This window comes from Calidris pugnax, unplaced genomic scaffold, assembly GCF_001431845.1.
Source record: "Calidris pugnax isolate Ruff unplaced genomic scaffold, ASM143184v1 scaffold198, whole genome shotgun sequence".
Taxonomy (NCBI): domain Eukaryota; kingdom Metazoa; phylum Chordata; class Aves; order Charadriiformes; family Scolopacidae; genus Calidris; species Calidris pugnax.
The window spans coordinates 1,428,266-1,448,986 of NW_015090925.1; the positions used below are offsets into that span (position 1 = coordinate 1,428,266).

At 39.4% G+C, this 20,721-nt stretch overlaps 2 protein-coding genes across 4 annotated transcripts; one reads left to right on the plus strand and one right to left on the minus strand.

The window, feature by feature from the left end:
- Positions 1 to 1,128: 1,128 nt before the first annotated feature.
- METTL9 (methyltransferase like 9) lies at positions 1,129 to 20,715 on the minus strand. The gene is made up of 5 exons (XM_014951436.1): positions 20,601 to 20,715; positions 17,601 to 17,791; positions 15,156 to 15,365; positions 13,862 to 14,046; positions 1,129 to 1,863 (listed from the first exon to the last, which is right to left on the minus strand). Exons 1-5 carry the CDS (start codon positions 20,709 to 20,711, stop codon positions 1,658 to 1,660), a joined length of 903 nt encoding a protein of 300 aa, XP_014806922.1. The 5' UTR covers positions 20,712 to 20,715; the 3' UTR covers positions 1,129 to 1,657.
- On the plus strand, positions 2,102 to 10,865 carry IGSF6 (immunoglobulin superfamily member 6). 3 transcript variants are annotated; one of them, XM_014951437.1, is made up of 6 exons: positions 2,105 to 2,774; positions 4,357 to 4,710; positions 5,629 to 5,732; positions 6,795 to 6,851; positions 7,492 to 7,550; positions 10,054 to 10,865. In XM_014951437.1, the coding sequence occupies exons 1-6, from the start codon at positions 2,708 to 2,710 to the stop codon at positions 10,127 to 10,129; spliced, it is 717 nt and encodes a 238-aa protein (XP_014806923.1). In that variant the 5' UTR covers positions 2,105 to 2,707; the 3' UTR covers positions 10,130 to 10,865. The 3 variants fall into 3 exon arrangements, with proteins under 3 accessions (XP_014806926.1, XP_014806923.1, XP_014806925.1); XM_014951439.1 differs by having other exon boundaries at positions 2,109 to 2,774; positions 7,492 to 7,575; XM_014951440.1 differs by lacking the exon at positions 4,357 to 4,710 and having other exon boundaries at positions 2,102 to 2,774.
- Positions 20,716 to 20,721: the final 6 nt, after the last annotated feature.

Consider the following 20,721-nt stretch of genomic DNA (forward strand, 5'->3'; position numbering starts at 1 on the left):
TAAATTCATTACACATTAAGGAACATATTTTCCCACTTCTAGATGAGCACAAATGAAGGTAACAAACCAAAATGAATGGATTCGCTCCCAAGCTTACATAGCTTGCACTCCACAGCTTACATGTTTCCAACTCACGAACTGGATTGTACTCTGTGCCAAAATTCAACAGCACATGCTGAAACAAGAATAATACTGAACCTGAGTTACTGTTGAAAAACCCACCAGTCAAAGCCCTCGCCCCATACTATGGAATACTTACCATTCGACAAGATGACAAAGAATAAAAGGTGACTACATTAGAAAGAGAAATCACTAGCCATCAGACAAAGAAAGTCCAAGATAAACCTAAAAAGACACACTGAAACATCCTACCTGGCATAAGATCACCAATTGTCAAAAAAAACCCAAACAAAAACCACAATGCACAACTTTTTTAGACTTCAAAAGCAAAAGTAAGTCAGTTCTTACTTTACTTACCAGCTGATATACAAGCTGAGGTCTCTGCTCTCTCACAACACTTACATCCCAAGCAACATACAACACTGCTGCCAGCACATGCTGCTTGTTGTTTTAAAGGAAGATTACATCCCAACTGCCAGAAACTATCAATTTTAAACAGAGTTTTTAGAATAAAATATGTTAAAATAAATAGCATTTGCTTAGTACTCCCACAGAAAGGAAAACGTACCAAGCTAGCAAAACCTTCAAAATCAGGTCCCTGTAGCCTGACCCCCAGAGGCAGTTTGACTCACAGAATTTGCAAGGAACTGCCTGCATGTCTTTTAAGCTGAAAACTTTTGGGAACAATTTGCTTTTAAAGTTTGTTACTAAGGCCATCAGTTTAAAGTGCAAAGTTCTGGCGAGTTTTACCATAAACCCTGTCGCTGGAAAATGGCCTATGCAAAAGCAGTAAGGATTTATGAACTTTGAGAGGAACATGATAGAAACCCAATCAGAAGTGATACATTTTTTGCGGACTGTTATGCCTTTAAACAATAGTTAAATGCTGTTCAAACCAAACACAAGGTTGTGCTGTTACTGAGAGTTTGAGTCCCAACACAAAGAGCAGTTGCTGCAGGCCAGTGTGGCTATGGTTACAAATGCGAACACAAAAATTAATGCAAAAAGTCATCTCAAAAAAAGTTTATTAGCATGATTAAAAACATGTGAAGAATGACAGCAAGAGAGAAGTTAACTTAGCATGGAAGAATATCCATTTCAACAGTTTATATTCAACAAGGCCTGAACTGAGTGGATAACTTTATTGCCAGATTTTGCTTCATTTCTTTAAGAACTGTTCACATTTTATCAGTTTCATCATTATTAGGACTATTGCTTTTGTTTGAATCTGATCCCTGTTGCAGGTAAGTATAAAAAAATATCCCCCATTACTGCTGGATTGCAGAATGTACTGTTGGTTTTAGAGTTGGTAAAAAAAGAAATTATCAACTCAAGAGTCTGTTTAAAAAAACACCTTTTTTTTTTTCCTAATCACACTACAAAGAAATACATTAGTATTTTGGCCTTTAAATTTCTTACATGGTATTTATTTAGCATGGCAGTCCCCGAATTCCCTCCCTTTAAGTAACCGTAAATCAAACCTCTCTTGCAGAGGCTGCTTCTTGGGATAGATTCTGGAGATTTACTTCATACACGCTTACACAGGCTTGAGGACGAAGACAGCGTCGTCTAGTACATAGTAGTCATTATACATATCACCTTCACATAAGTACGGCAGTCTGGTGAAAGCCTCTATGGCAAAACCAGCTTTACTGAACACTTCTGGCAGGCTATTCACCTGTTCTTCCCAAGTGTGCCCTTTGATTTCCAAAACTTCTGAGGGCTTTTCCCACTTGCCACCTACTGAGAAAACAAAACAGTTTTGTTTAAATTACAAATAAATTTACAAATTAAATTACAAAGAAACTTTATGTTTTGCATTTTCTTACAGAAAGCATACTACAAAGATCAGGTTCCATTCCACTCCAAACAAGAGGTTGACAAGCCATTTGTAGAGCTGTTGGAAGCATCAGTTAAAGGTTTTGCCTATTGTTCAGAAGGAGCTCTCTTTTGTGACATTTTTAACTGGCAGTCCTGAGCCTGGCTGAAAAGTAATGTCAATTAGCGAGGCTGGTGTTCAGCAGACAAAGACAGACAGGCAATTTAATGCTTTTCCAGCATTATAAAATTCTTTCTTTATGCTCACAGTCTGGCCAAAGATGGCGTCAGGTAATTATAGTATATCGAGCCAGCAAGTTGAAAATTATGCTTTGCTGTGAAGCTTCCATCAGCAAACCGCCACATTTGCATGGATGGCTACAGAACCTTTGGTCCTCCAGTGGCCACCTACTAGCTGATACAGTAAAGACTGCTTACAGTCATAAAAAATTAAGAAGCCGAACACTTGTATCACATTGGAAAACCCATTGTCATTTGTTATAGCTGATAAAATAATCTGAAGGTTATAGGCACAACTCTCAGAAGTTCAAAATTTAAAACCCTCCACCCATTTTTCCAGTAACGTCATCCAGAAATAACAAGTGTTTTCTGGTTTGCTCTGTACCTTTAAACAGTTTGCTAAATGCAGTTGTAAACACCCTTCTAAACAGGAAGTTTTAAATCTTGTGATTCAGAGCGTTCTGCAACTCCAAAGATTTCCTAAGTTCCTCTTCCTTCAAGCAGAATCATTTCCAAAGAGATACAAGAAATGGCATCTTTCAACAAATTAAAAAACTTCCTGATGCTGGCATTTGACTGGATTCTGTATGGTGCTGGTAAGACTTTTGTTTAAGCTTCTTGTATTTTCCTATGTAATAGCAGTTAAACAAGACTGAAAAAGTTGTGGTTATGATTTGCAACATAGCTACAAAATAAGGGCAGTAAGAAGTTTTGCTGAGAATCAAGCTAATTTCTGCTATCTTCATGCAGCTTCCAAATTAATCAACTGTTAACAAATGCTTTTTCTTCTGAAAGTCAGAAATCATAGATTACAGGAGCATTTCAGGGTCAAATTCTACCGCACATCCCTGCAAAGAAGGGTCCTGCAGCAGCAGCGTGGCTTCAGTGTGGCTGTGCTATTTGGGAGGAGGGTTTGGGAAGTTCGGCAGCCAGTTCCTACACAAACTGGAGCCATGAAGCCCTCCTCTGCAAGACCACCCAGAGCCCTGGGGTGAGGGGAAAAGATATGGGATCAGCTGTGGAAGCACCAGCTACTGCTTCTCACCACAGCCGGTGGTGAGGACTGTGACAATTTAAGATTACCACAATCTTCAGATTGCTGCAGCTGCTGTGGAATGGCTCTGATGTTGATCTGACCCAGAAGCAGAGTTTCACTTTATCCCTGTAGAAGTCAGACACTGAATCTGCTTGGATTTGGTCCATAAAACACTCAGTGAGAAAAATGACGAAGGGTCAGTGCTGATTGTCCCCAGTGGACAAGCTTATAAATTGTGTATCAGCAGTAGATTAAGAGACTTCAGTGTATTTTTCTTATAATTTGTTATTTTCTAGGAAGCAGAAAAGGATGCTGTTAAGTTTCTACCTTCATTTTCACTGCAATAACCTCAATTCCATTGTTTAAATGGAAGCAATTCATTTGAATATAATTAAATATACTAGACCAGTATTTAAATTATGAATTTCAATAAGGACTTAAAAAAACCCTCCCAGACTAGTCATACTAAACCTTAGATTTCAGTTCCTTAATTAGAGTTCTCTTCTCTGATTATCCTTCCTGTTTTCTCTACACACGTTTTTAAATATCAGAACTAACAAGCAATATTATTATCCTTAGACACCCAGAGTCAATACATGTGATGAAGTGGAAGAATGTTTAGGAACTACTATGAATCCTAACCAATGTTAGGAAATGGCTGTTACAAACGTCTCCATTTACAGCACCTCCACTGCCTGCCGTCGGGCTGTCTGACTTGACTCGCAGATCAGGAACAGCTGAGGAGAGAAACGCTTGCAGAACTACTCCTCTGAGCATGTGGAGTTATGTCACACAACATTCCCAAACACTCAGGACTAATCCGAGGCAGAAAACTACAAAAAGTATTCTTTTGGTCTTCTCCACCACTGAAGGAGACATTCACATTATTTTAGATGTATGAATCTTCTCTATACTTTTTCAGAAAAAACTAAATTAAGCAGATTACCACATAGGTAAAACTGCTAAATGGACAAGCTGTAGGAATTATCGACAGTTTGCTGGAAAGAACCTTAAAAATGTCAAGTTCAAAATGCAGTTGGTTTTCCTCTTTTCCTCCAATGAACCAGAAGGTTAATTTTCTTTTTATATCATGCCTTGCTTTTTCCCTGTCCCTCACACTACGAGCTGTTTATTCTCAACAGGTGCTGCAGAATCCTGTCATGTGACTGTAACACAACCCAGATTTCAGGAAGCCAACTACTCCATGCACACTGTGTTCCTAACATGTGCTTTCTCTGCCTCTGGATGCTCCTCGTCCCCACCTGAAGTGCTATGGTTTCGTTTTTTAACTAACAAACACGAGGATTTGTGTACTCCTGGATGCACAGATCATCAGAAATACCAAGTACATTTCTCACCAGGAAATAACATTTCACTTCAGATTAATGATCTGACTGTAGACGACAATGCTGTTTATATCTGTGGAATAGCATTTTCAGATTCAAGTTCACCCCATTCTAAACAAGCAGGAGATGGAACAGTACTAATGAAAACAGGTCAGTTGATAGATCCTTCTTAATGAAGCATCTTAAAAGAAATGAATTATCTTTCCTAAATACTCCCTTTTCTTCCACTTTCCAGAATGGCATTTAAGGTGGAAATACCAACAAAACTGTTAGGAGGACTACGACTACATTAAAATATTTATAGTAAAACCATGGAAGGATTCTACAAATAAGCATCTTAATCTTGTTTGCTAATTAGAATGTTCTGTCATATAAGGCAAATGACTCTAGAAATTTACAAAAGAAAGAAGTTTTTGTATTCTGTGTTATCTAACAATACTCTACATCCTCTTACATAAAGACTTCAATGTCTATCAGAAAGGAAGTATCAACAGAAAAATGAGAAGTAGAGAAACTGACATTTACTGGAAATAGGTGCCAAAGTAGAGGGTCCCAGAACCGGGGATTCACTGGGCCAGCCTGCGCAAAATGTTTTGGCTCTGAACCTTTGTATCATTTGCCTTCTAGTTAAGGAAGTGATCAGACTTCATTAACTACATTTCAGTTTTACATGCCTAAAATAGAAAAAAAAAAAATCCAAACAACCAACTAGTTGGATGATTACTTTCCCTATCTTCCTTCCTTCCTTCCTCTATCTAATAGCACTTCTGAACAAAGGTCTGTAAGCTTTATTCAGATATTCCTTCACAAGAGCAGAAAACTGGATTCTATTCTCTGTCTACTCCTCAAGGAAGGGTTCATAATCAAAACCAACAAGTCTCCACTGCCCTTGCAAACGTTCACAGAAACAAAAGTGATGTCACTAAGGAATTCAGATTAAAAATGAACCAGAAAAAACTGGTGGGTTTTTCAATTCCTCAAGAGGAAGGGGGGTGACATGCAGAATCCTAAGAAAATTTTGTGAATCTGAAGAACTGTCCTTTACTCTAACACTCACTTTTAATCAAGGAGCAGAGCAGCAGCACAGCAATGGAAAAGTCATCATGATCATAGCCTCATCCTTACTGTTTCTGTACAGTACGACTGTATTCACACTCTTTGTACTCTACAAGGTAGGCTCAAAGTAATTCTTCTGATTTTGTTTATTTTGTAAATCTAAGCAGTTTTAACATCTCCATAAGACATTCCTAGATTCTACAACTTTTATGATTAAGTTTAAAAGAGGTAGTTGAAGATCACACGCTGCACGCATCTGCAAACTTGCGTGGCGCATACCTGTACTCCCAACAGTGACCACATTATCTTTTTTCAGTAAAGTGTCTAAAAGAAAAGGTATTCTAAAGTTAAAATTATCCTGAGAGTAATTATCAGCAAGTTGCACGTTACCTGTCAAGGCACACTCAAAAAGCAGAACTAGAAGTCACCATCATAAGTCATCAACTCTCTGGATTAGTTTCCAGCAAAAGCAAAATAATTTAAATTTTCTGTTAAAGTATTAATGAGCTGCAGCTGCAAACTGAGTTCACTTCTGTAATGAAATTATGTTCATACATCATACATATACGGAATAAGGACCTTGGTAAAATTTAAAAATATCAGCGACATGGAAGAAGTTCTATGCTTATAGGAAAAATTGTGTTTAGTTAAAAAAAACCAAACACACCCAAAGCTACAACTGGAATCTTTACATATAAGGAGACTTTGATGTGAGAATGAGGACTTCACAGTCCTAAGTGGTATGGTATGGTATGGTAAAAAGGTTCTTCGCTGTAGTGATCAGTGTCTAAGCATAAAGACAGGACAGTATTTTTGATTTTTGCTTTTCTTCAAACTAGGCGAAGCAGTATAGTGGGAAAAATGAATCAAGCCTTCCTCAAGGGAAAAAACTGATGTCCGAGATGCCATTGGTTTATTTTTGAGAACTGGGTAGCACTTCAGACAGGTCCCACTGTCCTCAAAGCAAAAATACTTGTAATATCTACTACCAGAAACTGAAAAAGACCTTTGACACTTGAAAACTTCCCTGATTTTTCAATGGTATAAGCTAATCTAATGATTTATCTACACACTGTTTGATGCTGTAAAAGGGCAACGCGTTTAACTATTCTGCTACCTTAGCAGTTGGCTTCTCATCTTATGTTTTAATCAGTTTTTATTTTATCATCCCTCTCCAGTTAAAACCAAAGCTGCTAAAGAAGAGTGGGAATGAAGACCAGAGAACAGACAACTGTGTATGTTACCACTTTGCTTGCTTTGTCTGTGATTCAGAGGGGGTGGGTTTTATGTCTTTAAGTATATTGGGCACCAATTCTGTGATTAATTGATGACTGATGAAGAGACATTCAGAGCTATTGAGGCATCACTTCAGATTTGTACAAAACTAGTTAATGATTTTGCATTTAACTAATTTTAACTAAATTATTAATCAATTTATTTTTAACTAATTGGATACAGGATAAAGGCAATCTACGTAAAGGCCATCTCTAATACACAACTTCCTTTAGCTTAAGTAAGTTTTGTTCAAACTTCTTCTGAAAATAACAAGTTTTGCTAATAATTCTTTTTTTTTTTTGCTTAAATGGTGCATTCAGGTAAGCCCTCATGTATTTAAAACAGCTCTATTAAGAACCTCTGTCACCATGTATCCTTGAATAAAAATCAGAAGCGATACATTTAAATATCTATTAAAGGTGTATATGTTAAGAGATGTAATATTAATGTAATTTAGAACCCTTCTGCCTGCCATATGCTATTTAGCAACATTCCCAAAGACATATACAGGGAAAAAATCAAAATGATAAAAGGTAGAAAAAGATGTTTCCCTCCACTTCAAATGTAGGATTGACCTAAAATATTTTAAATAATTTGCAGAAAATCAGTAGCGGACGAAAAATTTTTCAAGCAATTGCCCAAGAACTTCAAAAGCAGAGGTACGCTGAACATTGCCAACAGCCCGTAAGTATCTATAAGCCAATACTGAAATTCACGGGGGAAAAAGAGCAACTGACAGTTTTAAGAGTATATAATTTCTATTTCCTCTGGTTTCCTTTTTTATAAAATGGTTTGTGTTGGAAGGGATCTTTAAAGATTATTTAGTCATACTCCCCCCACCCTGGGCAGGGATACCTCCCACCAGACCAGGTTGCTCCAAGCCCCATCCAACCTGGTCTTGAACCCCTCCAGGGATGGGGCAGCCACAGCTTCTCTGGGCAATCTGGCCAGGGTCTCACCACCCTCACAGCAAACAAGTTCTTCCCCAGATCTCACCTCAATCCCCCCTCTTTCAGTGTCAAACCCTTCCCCCTCGTCCTGTGCCTCCCCTCCCTGATCAGGAGTCCCTCCCCAGCTTTCCTGGAGCCCCGTTAGGGACTGGAAGGGGCTCTAAGGTCTCCCCAGAGCCTTCTCTTCTCCAGGCTGAACCCCCACCATCTCTCTCAGCCTGTCCTCACAGCAGAGGGGCTCCAGCCCTCCCAGCACCTTTGTGGCCTCCTCTGGACTTCCTCCAACAGGTCCGTGTCCTTCTCATGTTGGGCAGCACTGGGGGGTGTCTCCCCAGAGCGGAGCAGAGGGGCAGAATCACCCCCCTTGCCCTGCTGGCCACGCTGCTGGGGATGCAGCTCAGGGTGTGGGGGCTTTCTGGGCTGCCAGCGGACATTGCCAGCTCATGGCCAGCTTTTCTCCCCCCCACACGCTCAAGTCCTTCTCCTCAGGGCTGCTCTCCATCCATTGTCCACTCAACCTGTATTTGTGCTTGGGATTGCCCTGACCCATGTGCAGGACATGGCACTTGGCGCTTTTAAAGTTGATAAAGGTCTAAAAAAAGCTTCCCCAGATCTCACCTCAATCCCCCCTCTTTCAGTGTCAAACCCTTCCCCCTCGTCCTGTGCCTCCCCTCCCTGATCAGGAGTCCCTCCCCAGCTTTCCTGGAGCCCCGTTAGGGACTGGAAGGGGCTCTAAGGTCTCCCCAGAGCCTTCTCTTCTCCAGGCTGAACCCCCACCATCTCTCTCAGCCTGTCCTCACAGCAGAGGGGCTCCAGCCCTCCCAGCACCTTTGTGGCCTCCTCTGGACTTCCTCCAACAGGTCCGTGTCCTTCTCATGTTGGGCAGCACTGGGGGGTGTCTCCCCAGAGCGGAGCAGAGGGGCAGAATCACCCCCCTTGCCCTGCTGGCCACGCTGCTGGGGATGCAGCTCAGGGTGTGGGGGCTTTCTGGGCTGCCAGCGGACATTGCCAGCTCATGGCCAGCTTTTCTCCCCCCCACACGCTCAAGTCCTTCTCCTCAGGGCTGCTCTCCATCCATTGTCCACTCAACCTGTATTTGTGCTTGGGATTGCCCTGACCCATGTGCAGGACATGGCACTTGGCGCTTTTAAAGTTGATAAAGGTCTAAAAAAAGTATTCTGCACAACAGTCAAAGACGTTATAAAGCATTCTAGGTTACTATACATATGCAATTACATATATGATAGTATATACCTATAAAATGTATGTAGGTACATTTAAAAATGAAGCTTCCATATATTTGTATTTTCCCAAGAAGAGGACTAAACAAGTGATTCTAGACTGTTTGGTAAAATGCATAGAGCTATTAAGAGTTCATTTTTGAACGATACTTCTATTGTAGCTTCCTCTTGCTCCCTTAGCCCAGGGCAGCTAGGTGACAGAAATATAACAAATCTACATAAAACCCATAAAATTTTACATAAAATCTTCATAAAAACTCTACAACATTCTTACAGATATTTCTCCCTTCTTCAATTTACAGAGCCCAAACTAAGTATCCAACATCACTGGGTAAAGCCATGAAAATTATTTCATCATTCCAAATTCAGGCCAATAAGTCATATATGACCATATAACAATAGTTTTGCATGTAAGTTACAAAAAAAATTACCTTAGAAGTCACATGTATTTGCAAGCAAAGAAAATGGCTTCAAAATCCTGCTTCAAAAATGTTACTTCTCAGAAACAGTGTAAATTCTTTCCTATTCTAAGAATGGACCACACCACTTCAGAGATGCAAGGAGAAACCAAAAGAAACATAGAACAAAGTAAAATGTTTTTCCTCTGTACATTTTACTCCATTTATTTCCATACAGGTCCAATTGTTTTCCTCTGTCATAACCCCTTTAAAGACTTCAAGTCCCTGCTGACATCACCTGGTCCCTGGTTTGAACATCAAATATGAACACAGTGAAAATAAGGGATATGTTTTACTGCCTCTGTGCTCCCTGGAGATTAGGAAAAGCCAAAATTAAAAGAAATAGGTTTTGTATTGCATAGATGCCACATGGACAAAAGCAACTGGCTAAGTGGGGAGAAAGAAGTTTACTGAAACAGTAAAGAGATGGAGTTTGCCTCAAAAATGAAATTCTGCCTTTATTTAAGAAAAAATTCACATCAGTAACAAAATACTTCTCTGTTTTTCTCCTAGGATGATCTGGAAGATGACACTGTTTATCAGAACAGATGAGCATGTGAGGCAGTTCAGATTTGTTCAGTATTTCTGATGGAAGCAAAGAGGCAGATGAAGAAGTTAAGCTTATTCACACACTTCCTTTGCTTTAAAAACATAGGAGAAAGCCTTGCAGGGCAGTGTTCCTCAAGAGTATTTCCCAAACAGATCACCAAAACCAAGTGTACTGCACATTACATCTATGTTATATACTATTCCCATTTTCCATTCTGCAAGAACTGTAGGAAAATACTTAATCTTTCATAAGATAACTGCTAATGCTTCATAAAAGTTTCCTTTTTCAGTTTAGATTTACTTCTATATTTTTTTGCCTTTTTACATAAATTTACATGTGTTCCTTTTACATGAATTGAGCATTTGTGAAAGACGTATGATAATTGAGAGCAACAGAAAATAAACTTATTTAATAGGTGAAATTCTGGTTTTAGTCACGTTAATGTAATAGTTATTGATGTAACAGATACACAGATCAACAATTACAGAGTCTTAACAACAGCTTAAACAGAGCAAACCCTACGTGTTCTGTAGACAAGCAAACAGAAGAACTAGACAATATAAATAGATGTACTATCGTGGTAAAGCTCATTTAGAATGGGAGCTTCTTCCCAGCCTATTTAGGAAAGGGAAGTAGTGGTCATAATGAGAAAGTTGCTCCTGCAATATTAAAATTCACGTGCTAAACAGACAACCCCCAGTCCTACTATCCAAAGTCAGGATTACCTGGACCACCAAGTTTTGTCTTATCATGCCTGCTCAAGACAGATAGAAGCATGAACACAGAAGTATACTACCTAGTCAAGGTAGTATAAATTTTTTTTTATTAAAAAAAATAAAAATACCACCTCCGGTTTTAGCAGTTATTATCTAGCCAATCTACAAAAGCAGCATTTTTACAAGAGATCTGTTGGTATCACGCATTCTCCCTACTGAAGAAGAGCTGCATCTTTTATCATCATTGAAATAAAGCAAGGGTTTGTTTAGCAAATGAAATGGCATTTCTCACTTCAGTCAGATGAGAACTGACAACCGAGAAAAAGCACAGGTCCCTCTGGCACAGTACTGTGTTTCCAGCTCAACTTAGTACCAAGTATTTCAGGAAGATGAAAAACACACCTTTGTCTTCTTACCCATCAATCCATCACAAGGACATGAAGGTGTCCAAGAAAAATTTCACAATCCCAGGCTGCTAGTGTTTACTATTTCTGAAGTACGGTGTCACTGAAATTTTTACTTTAGAGAAATTTAAAGCAGTCTAGTTGTATGATATCTAATAATGCCTTTATACAAATACAATGTTTATGTTAAGAAATACGAAGGATTTTTATATGACCCAATGGGACACCTATTAAAAATATGAAGTTATAATAATACATGGTCTTATGGGACTAGGCTAATACCTTATGATTTATCCGGCGTACTTGCCAAATTTAGACATGAGCAACAAGTGCATTATTTGTTGTTCTGCATGCTGAAAATAAAACTCTGAAAAGCCCCAGAAAGAATTTATGATTAAGATACTTTGGACTCTAGGTGTCACTGTAATTCCAGAAACAGTAAGCACAGAAACATATTTTACTTCCTCCTCCACCTTGCTTTGTTCTCTTAAAGCAAGTTTCCATAATTAATCTCCCATTACATTATGTGTAATAACCCAAATATCTCATTTTCATTCAAATAATTTATCCATGTCTAAAAACTAATCTATACACACTGATCAAACACCTTACCTGCCTCATCTCTTCCCCATTTGCTCCCCCCTCTAAAATTCAAGTTTCTCCACGCAAGTCCACACTGTTTATAATTAGCTGCTACAAGAAGTTACTTGAGCCATTAAATGCCCTCCTCTTTGAATGTTCCAAGTATATGGTTTTTGTTAAATATAAAGCATATGTGCGATCTAACACTTTTTAAAATGCATCATCTTGTAGAACAGCTGAATGAAAATAAGGAAATTCTATAATCATTTGTACATCACGAAGACAGTCTGGCAGTTTATTGCCTATTTCTTTAGACTAGTAGTTAAGTAGATCTTAAATGGGAAAGCAGTGACAGTAACTGTTGGTGTGCCGACTTGCACTGTCTAAAGAAGTTTAAATGGGTCCATATCCATGATAGTGGTAAACAGACTGAATATGTTAATAAGTTTCAGAATGAATTAAGGAAACAAAACTGCCTTAAGCAAAGTGATTAATCTGCTACAAGTCACCACCACAAACAAAAGTATCACTTTGGTCTACAAGGCATCTTACAACAGCTTTCAACTTTCAACAAGTAGGAATGACCAAGCTCAACAATGACAGAACAGGTTTCCAGTCCCTTGGGATTTATAAATTTAACACTTTATTCTCCCTCCAATACACTGTAGGAGAGTAATGATAGGGAATAAGTGGACTTAAAGTAGTTTCCTCCTTAATCTATCTACCTCCTGTTGAGCCAAGAAGTTGCATGTGGTTGTCATGTGGTTACCAACAAAACGCACAAAAGTAGATGCTAGGTGCAGTAATGATTGCATAACACAATGACACATAGTTTTGAAGGCACACAAACAAAAAAGCCACCCAAATTTCTCAATTTCTGCTTCTAATACACCAGTGAAAGACTAGAGAGACGTTGCTATTATTCAGAATTTTAAAGAATTTTTAAAAGAGGAAGCCATATTGTTCCACATTATAGGAACAATAAGTTGAACCAAATATGCTTGAAATACTGTACAGATGCATAAGTCAACCCCTCAGCTCATTTAAGACACACTACTTTTCAGAATAGTTACAAAATTATATGCTCAAATACTGTATTTTAAGCAATTCTTCATCTGATGGCATTAATTTTTATACTTAAAACGTTTTTTTACCCCTTCTCCCACCAAAATACCACTGGCCTCTAAAAAGAGCAAAGCAGATTCAGTTTGATGCATTTGCGATTGCCAGAATGTTAAGGTTATTAGTTGTGCATTTTTGGGGCATACATGCCTTTCCACAGACAAGTCTTAATACTCAAGGAGAGCCAGTGTCCAAATGATGACTGATGAAATTCAAACCACCTTTAGGGTGCCTCAACCTGAATCCACAATCACAGACCTGTAAAGTTTCTAGTCTAGTCTTTTTTTTGAAGTTAAGTCTTACGGACAGATTGATTTGAAAATCTCTCATGTATTTCTTTAAAAATGCAGCTAGGGGAAATAATGGAGTTTTGGCATTGAATTGTACTTTTTTGTTCCAGTTACACAATATAAATAGCGGTTGATGCTTTGTATTAGTAGGGGTCTGTATTTTACTTTGAGAGTTCATGTTGGAAAGTAAATATTACCTCCCTGTGATTTTGAGGTGCGGTTCATCTGGAACTCTTGAAACAGGGTGACCTGAACTGCTCTGTTCAGCATTACAGACAATTCTGATGGCTTTGCGCAACGGTCACTAGAGACAACAGCGTGACCTATACAACAGCAGCAAAGGGCCCTAATCAGAGATGAGTTTTCCCATGTTGGTCCAATACAGCTCAAATGTGGCAACCTGCAGAACAGGATATGTGACCTCAATATTTGAGCTTTTTGGTGGTGCCAACAACATATGTTGGAGAATTAAGTAAACAGCTTACATCATGTGGCCTGTTTACCTACAATTTCATACTTCTGAACATGCACCATACAAGTTATTTGTAAAAACCAAATAGAAGCATGCCAATTATTTATTAAACATTTAATTTGGGATACTATAACCGACAAACGTTTTTTTTAACTACGTAAATAGGTACTAATCTGTGTACTTACCATTTTCCACATATGGGTGAAATGGCAGAACTAATGCGAGAATGACTCTGCCTCTAGTTGGCTCCAGTACACTTCGAATATCTTTTAATACGGTCAGTGGCTGATCACAGCGATCCAGCAAGTTCAAACAGCTGATAACATCATACTGAAATCCTATGTTTTGCCATTCATTTATACCCAGCACCCTAAAAAGGGAGAGAGATACAGTCTGGTAAACAAACACAACCTGAGTTCAGAGAGAACCACTGAAGAAAAAAATTCCCCATAAATTGTTGATACTGCAGGTAAGATCAGCCACCTAGGCAACAAGAAGAGGCAAACATGATCCTTCTGGTCTTTTGGAAAAGAAAACTAAATCAACAAGGGGCATGGCTATATATCCAGCCATATGAACCTTTATATTGCCTTAAAATCATCAGGCAACAAAGGAAACAAAAACCAAAAACCTAGCTATTAAAAAAAAAAAAAAGTGTTGTCCTAGAATAAAACTGAAAATGCTTCTCAGGAAACAAGAAAGCTGAAATATGATTAGCAGCTTGCTGCCTTTTATCCACTCAGATTTACCAGTGTGCAAACCCAGAGCGCAAAGCAGGTGTTATGTTTCCACTCAAAGACAGGTGAAGAAACAAAATCCACAGTTCCTTCATTCTTTGTGTTGAAGTCTGGGGATATAGTGCCTGAAATACTAGCCATTAATCAAAAAAACTGGATCTGCTGCCCACAAGAACCTCCAGGAGCTGTGACAAGTGCACGAACAAAGTTCTGAAAGTGCTGAGGTTTTCGTTACTAAATATTATTCAATTTTAACAGCAGGAGCTAAGTATAGCATGTATAAAAGAATCTTTACACTGTGGGATTAGACACAGATCATTGAGATATTGCGATTACCAGGATGGTTTCCTTTCTCTGCAGTGCCTGTCTTCGTCTTGCAATTTTGGAGTTATACTGAGTTATACTTGTTGAGTTATAGTTGAGTTATACTATTATTCTGAATTTCATCTTCCTGTCTCCATGGATTAAAGCAATTTAGGCAAGCTATGAAGAAGAGACTTCAAAAGAGTAGTTGCCTATTTTGTCTTAACTGATAACAGGGAACATCTGCATAAGAAAAGCACTGGTAACAGGGAACATCAGACGTGTTTGTTTTCCTGCTTTTGTATAGGTTAACCTTTTCCAGAACAATCAAACAATACAGGAATTCACTGAAAAGACTGAATATTCATTAAATATAACAAATAGATTACTTTGATGTAATGTCTGATAGACAGGATGTAGGAATCATTCAGTACAATACCTGTATTTCTTCTTCTGAAGCTGCCATATCATTGTTTCAGACAATTCAGTGGCATAGATTTCTTCAAAGTGCGGACTCATGACTTTAGTGACTTCTCCATCCCCAGCCCCTAAATCAAGAAGTCTGTGGGATTTCCATTCTGGATTTATTTTAAGCAGTCTTTGAAATTGTTCTGGGGAAAACACAAACATTGAGCCTCTTCCCAGTAGCCTGAAATGTAAAAATGAGAAATGACCAATTTGGTACAAGCTTAAACAGAAAGGACAATAAAGTAATTTAGAATGTGCTTTGGCAGCAACCAGTCACACATAATAGCATACAAGGTCACTGCTCAGACAAATTTTAAATCGAGTTCAACTCGCCCTGCACTTGTCAGAGATCAAACACAAAGCCACATGCAGTTACAGTGGGTAAGACTTCAGGAGGAATTTGATTAGGTGAGGAAGAACTCATGGGGTGCAGCTCAAGAAAATGATTGCATAAAAAAAAAAAAAAAGAAAGGAGGAGGGAAGAGAAAGAGAGGGAAAGATAAAGGCTGAGCCTTATTTGTCTGTCACATTTGCAGATTTGAATCTCTGCCATCTACCTTAAAAAAAAAAATAGATGATATAGCAGAGGAAAAAAAATAGCTGCAGACACAGGAGTATGCACAATGAATGAGGAATAGGATGTGGAACTAGGAGGGAAGCCAGGGAACAAATTTAAAGAAAGGATGGGGGTAACGCTGCTGGAGTGGCAAAAGACATTTTTTAATTGTATGTTACAATGGCTTTTGCTGCTATCTGCAGATCTTGCATTCAACATGAAGAGCTGTGGAATAGAAAATAGGCAACTTATTAAGGAACTGAGATGAGGTGACAGTTGGATTCCTTATGGACTAAGTCAATGACATATCCGCCCGAAACTGTTTGAAGACTATATAGTGACAGATTTCAGCTGTCATAGCACAATTCAGAAGATGAAAGAGCTAGGACAACAAGCAGAGGGAAAAGAACTGGTCAGAAATAGACTGAAAGTAGATAAATACTATTCTTTAAACTAATGCTGGATAGCAGATTAAACAAAGACAATGAACAGAAATCTTTTACACTCAAGGAGAAAAAAGGGTAAACAAAGATAAAAAGAATCAAAGAATAAAAAAATGCGAAGAGGCGGCCTAGGAAAGATTGACTGTACTAAAAACCAAAGAAACAAACAAACCAAAAGGATAGAGTATACAAAGTCATCTAGAAGAAACTAAAGCAGGATATTAAATGTATAAAACTAAACAGAATACAGCCACTTTAAGTAGAACCCCCTTCCAGCACACTTGTGCCAGTCCACACTGTATAATTGGCTCATGGCTATTATTCCTAACAGCACTATGAGGTGTTATTCAAAGACTGAGGAGCCTTTGAAAAAAAATGCAAGAGAAAGGAAGAAAAGACCAAAGGAACCCTTATATGGATCTACCAGTAACTAAGAACACCACAGGGAAGCTTGTAAAGTCATCTGGTTAGAAAATTAAAAAAAGATTATTTTATGAGCCTTAGTAGACAGCTACTAGCCTCATAGCAGACTGTGCAGAAGTATGTAGTAGGTGCAGAGGTGGGCAAGGTGAAGAAATCAGGTTAATGTAACAAAATGCATTATTTGTAAGGTCAAAACTGATAACCTGTTAAACATATGTCTGAATGGGGGGCTGTGAGCAAAAAAAGGCACAGACTTTCTTGGAAAAAATACTAGAGCACCCATGAACAGCTAAACTCCTCTGCAATCACAGAAGAGACTGATGAAATAAGACTTGAAGAATATTGTCTTATAAACTACTCTTTTCCTGCCTTCCTGACCTTTCATCAGTAAAACATGCATATCAGAAGACACCTGTTCAAGTACAGTTTACACACAAACTGAGGTAAAATTAAGTTTTACAGAATAAGAGAAAGGACCGAATTCTGTTCCACATTAGTGTTACCAGACACAACACTCGGCCAACTTCTGCACTGTTCAGAAATGTGCCTAGGTTTGCAGTGGGTATGCTGCTAGAAAGAGTTTCAGATGCGACACAGAACTGATTGGATACAGCCACCTTCAACAAGGACAGTCACAGCAGTGATAGGGCAGTAGGTAAAGGGCAAGGGGGCACGGGAAAGAAAGCAAAGGGAAGAAAGAGGCATTGTCTAAGACAAAGAGAACACTCTCTTATTCTGAAGGAAATTAATACAAGTAATGGTTATAAAATACTATCTCTTATTAATTGCTATTACCTCCTCCATCCCCCCATACTGGAAATAGTGTTCTTCAATTGAGAGGGCTGGGTGTGAAGAGCACAGTTAGAGCATTTCAGATCTGTTAGACTAGCAAAGGAGAAACTACAAATTTAAGAAAAGCTGACAGATCAAGTGGTAGGGCTGAACACTAAATCCTAACTGTATTTAGTTTACCTAAGACTGACTTTTCACTTACCCATTGATAGATGTTCTAGACATAAAGAGGCTAAAAATCGAGGACACAAAGGAGTGGTAGAGCTGGATAAACAGCCAGCCTGATTTCTCAATGCTGTTGATTAGGAAGATCTGTGTTCCTTGGTCAAGGTAACTCTGGACAAAAATAGGCTGAAGGGATTCAGACAACTGTTCTGTGTTGCAGACATACCACTAGAGAAAGAGATAAAGGATCATTACAAAGTTCAGCAATACAAAATGAGTAGTAGTTAAAAAAACTGAGTATTTGAAAGGCTATTACCAATATCTGTAAATATAAACATTTAGGTTTTCCTATAGACTTTTCAACAAGCTTAAGGATTAATTTAACTTAGACTTAAATTGTAATCAAGTGAGGACCAATTACTTGCCAAGAAATAATGCTTTTAATTTTTGTCTTAATCATTACTCTGTACTTTGAAGAATTCTACAAAGTAACTTTCCTAGAAAGCACAGGTCCTCTGTGGAACAGCACCATGCTGATAAAATAGTATGACGTGGGATAACATTGTTTTCTATCTTCCAATTCATTCTCAACTTTTCCCTAGGCATCCTCTGAAAAGAAATCAGCAAGTGCATTTCCAGTATTTTTCCAGGAAAGGAGACAAAGAATCCAATCAATACTTTAAACAGCAGCTTGTCTGTCTTACAGCATTGCTGGACTATGTATCTTCAGGTCCGCAATTCTTTTGAAACAATTATGTCTATGAAACTGCCTCCCAGCATCTCTACTAAACAAAGGATCAGGTTCCCACGTTGAGGGAGCCATCAGTATCAGCTGAAAGGCAGTTCTATGCTTCTATATTGGTAAAACGCAAAGCCCAATGTAGAATGGGCCAATGATTCCTTTTGCCTCATGTTACCTGGTAACAAGCACTCCTATACAAACTAAACTAACATCACAATTAGCTGAATGATAGCTTGTGTAAGAGAAAGGTAAGAGAAAATACATCCATCTACCAAAGCTTTGAGAAACACAGGCTTTGTTCCATAAGCAGTGTGACTACATGTATGCTGTACCTGAGCTCACACACCTCGGTTCTGCACCAAACTGTCTGTCCCCTGTAGTTCCAGATTCTGACCACGGAAAAGTCCTACAATTCTTGACTTTAAGACTTCTAAATATAGATATATATTGACATAACCATTGGAAGAACACTGATGATGAGAAGAGAAACTTGTTTCCAGAAATTAGGTGCTGTTCTCAGACCTCCTCTACTTTCTTCTTCACGGTTAATCTTGCCAATGAGGTTATTGGCAACTACCTGTATAACTCTAGTGAATAATAGAAATGATAGCAAACTCTAAGAAGGAAAGAAAAAAGCAACACAGCATAAACCAAATCCAAATTTCGAATAACAAGAGTGGCAAAAGACATCTTAATTCTGGAACCACTTCCTCAGAACAGAAACTGCTTTTGTTTTCTTCCATGTACAATATAAGACAAGTCCTTTTCAGGGCACTAGTTTCATGACAGAAAGTGTATCAATCTCTTATAGCACAATAGTAGAAAAACTACAGCACAAAAATCTGAAAAGGTATATTAAGACCTTTGTTATAACAAAAATTATTATTACTATTGACAACTTTTGCCTAATATTAGTGAGTGGAATAAAACATTATTTTAGCTAACTACATAAAACAAAGTCAGTAACACTGCAGAGGGTGAAAGCACCTGGGGCCTCAACATGCAATCCTTACTTATGAGTAAACCCACAAACTCAGTAACCGTAAATCTTACTAAACTTACTAAATAATCAATATTTTAGGTTTAAAATCTAAATCAAATAAAGTAGAAATTGAGAGTATGCGCTGGAGAACATCTACCTGTGAATGACACAATCATCTCCATAACACATTTCCTTGGCTGACCTGTCTTTCTAGCGCAGATTTTAACACCACAAAAGACTTTCAGATTTTCTTTGTTCGCCAGAGGGAAGTTCTTTCTGTGAATCTAAGTTCTGCTTCTCTTTGTCATCCCACTTATGTACTGGATGATCCAAACAGCAGACCATATTAAACTCCAGTAATACATTCACTCAGCAGAAAGATTCCGGTTGTCAGTGCCCACCCAAGCACTCCAGTAATGGATCAGCCTGAAGAATTATGACGCGTAATTATGGTCTTCCTTTGTACATCTGTCCTCAAGTATTTATGCTACGTCTTCTCAGCTCGGGTCTCTATGTTTTACTTAGAATAAGTCAGTATTTTCCTTTGGCACTGAGAGTTTTTATTAGCTCTTCTGAACTCCTGTCAGATTTTCAGTAGCATTTTGGTAAAACGTAGTGCAGATCTGAACATATTCCAAATGCAATCGTACCACATAATCACTGTACAGCAGGGCCATAGTCCCTAACTTCTCCACAAAGTACTGATCCACGTGCCTTTACTGCCCAAACACAGCATGAACCCTTTATGCAGCCATATCGCATCCCAAACTCATCTCTAGTTTGTTGTTCCCAGGCCTACAGCTTCACAGTTTCCCAGCTGCTCACTGCTTTATTCTCCTCTAGATGCACCAGTATTAATTAACACATCTCTGCTGCTGCAAACCCATCCCATTCCGCACCACCTGCGAACTTCACTCAGCGGTGCTCGCCCACGGGCTCAGAGAACCGTTCGCACCCCTCGGGAGAGGCCCCGACCCGCCCTTACCGGCCCGGGGACCCGCGCCGCTGCCCGTCCCGCCCGCCCCCGCCCCCAGTGGGCTCCGGGCACGTCAACTTTCTCCTCGGGAAGACCTAGCCGTTCCCTCTCTTTGTCTGCCGCTGCCGGCCCCGTGCCCCCCTCGGCCCGCACCAGGGTCCACCTCCCCGCGGCGGCCAGTACCTCGGGGCGCCCCGGCAGAGGAGGCCCCGCTGCCCCCAGCGGAGCACCCCGGCTGCCGGGGAAGAGGGGGGAGGCCGCCGTGCCTGCAGGCGGCAGACGGGAACCGGGGAGGGAGGCGGGGGGGTGGGAGGAGCGGCTGCCCCCGGGGCTGTACCTGGTGGTTCTCCCCGGCGCTCGGGGCGGGCTGGCCGCGGCTGCCCATCACGTTCACGTAGAGGGACCGGGATAAAGGGCTCCTCAGGTACCTGGCGGGGCCAGACCACATCCTCCTCCTC

Excerpts from the sequence above, each read along its gene's own strand:
- IGSF6 (XM_014951437.1), top strand. The coding sequence starts at position 2,708 with ATGGCATCTTTCAACAAATTAAAAAACTTCCTGATGCTGGCATTTGAC. Across the intron at positions 5,733-6,794 it reads CACTCTTTGTACTCTACAAG|TTAAAACCAAAGCTGCTAAA; the intron begins GTAGGCTCAAAG and ends ATCCCTCTCCAG. Across the intron at positions 6,852-7,491 it reads ACCAGAGAACAGACAACTGT|AAAATCAGTAGCGGACGAAA; the intron begins GTATGTTACCAC and ends AATAATTTGCAG.
- METTL9 (XM_014951436.1), bottom strand. The coding sequence starts at position 20,711 with ATGTGGTCTGGCCCCGCCAGGTACCTGAGGAGCCCTTTATCCCGGTCC. Across the intron at positions 14,047-15,155 it reads CTTCAGAAGAAGAAATACAG|GGTGCTGGGTATAAATGAAT; the intron begins GTATTGTACTGA and ends CTCCCTTTTTAG. Across the intron at positions 1,864-13,861 it reads TCACCCATATGTGGAAAATG|TAGGTGGCAAGTGGGAAAAG; the intron begins GTAAGTACACAG and ends TTGTTTTCTCAG.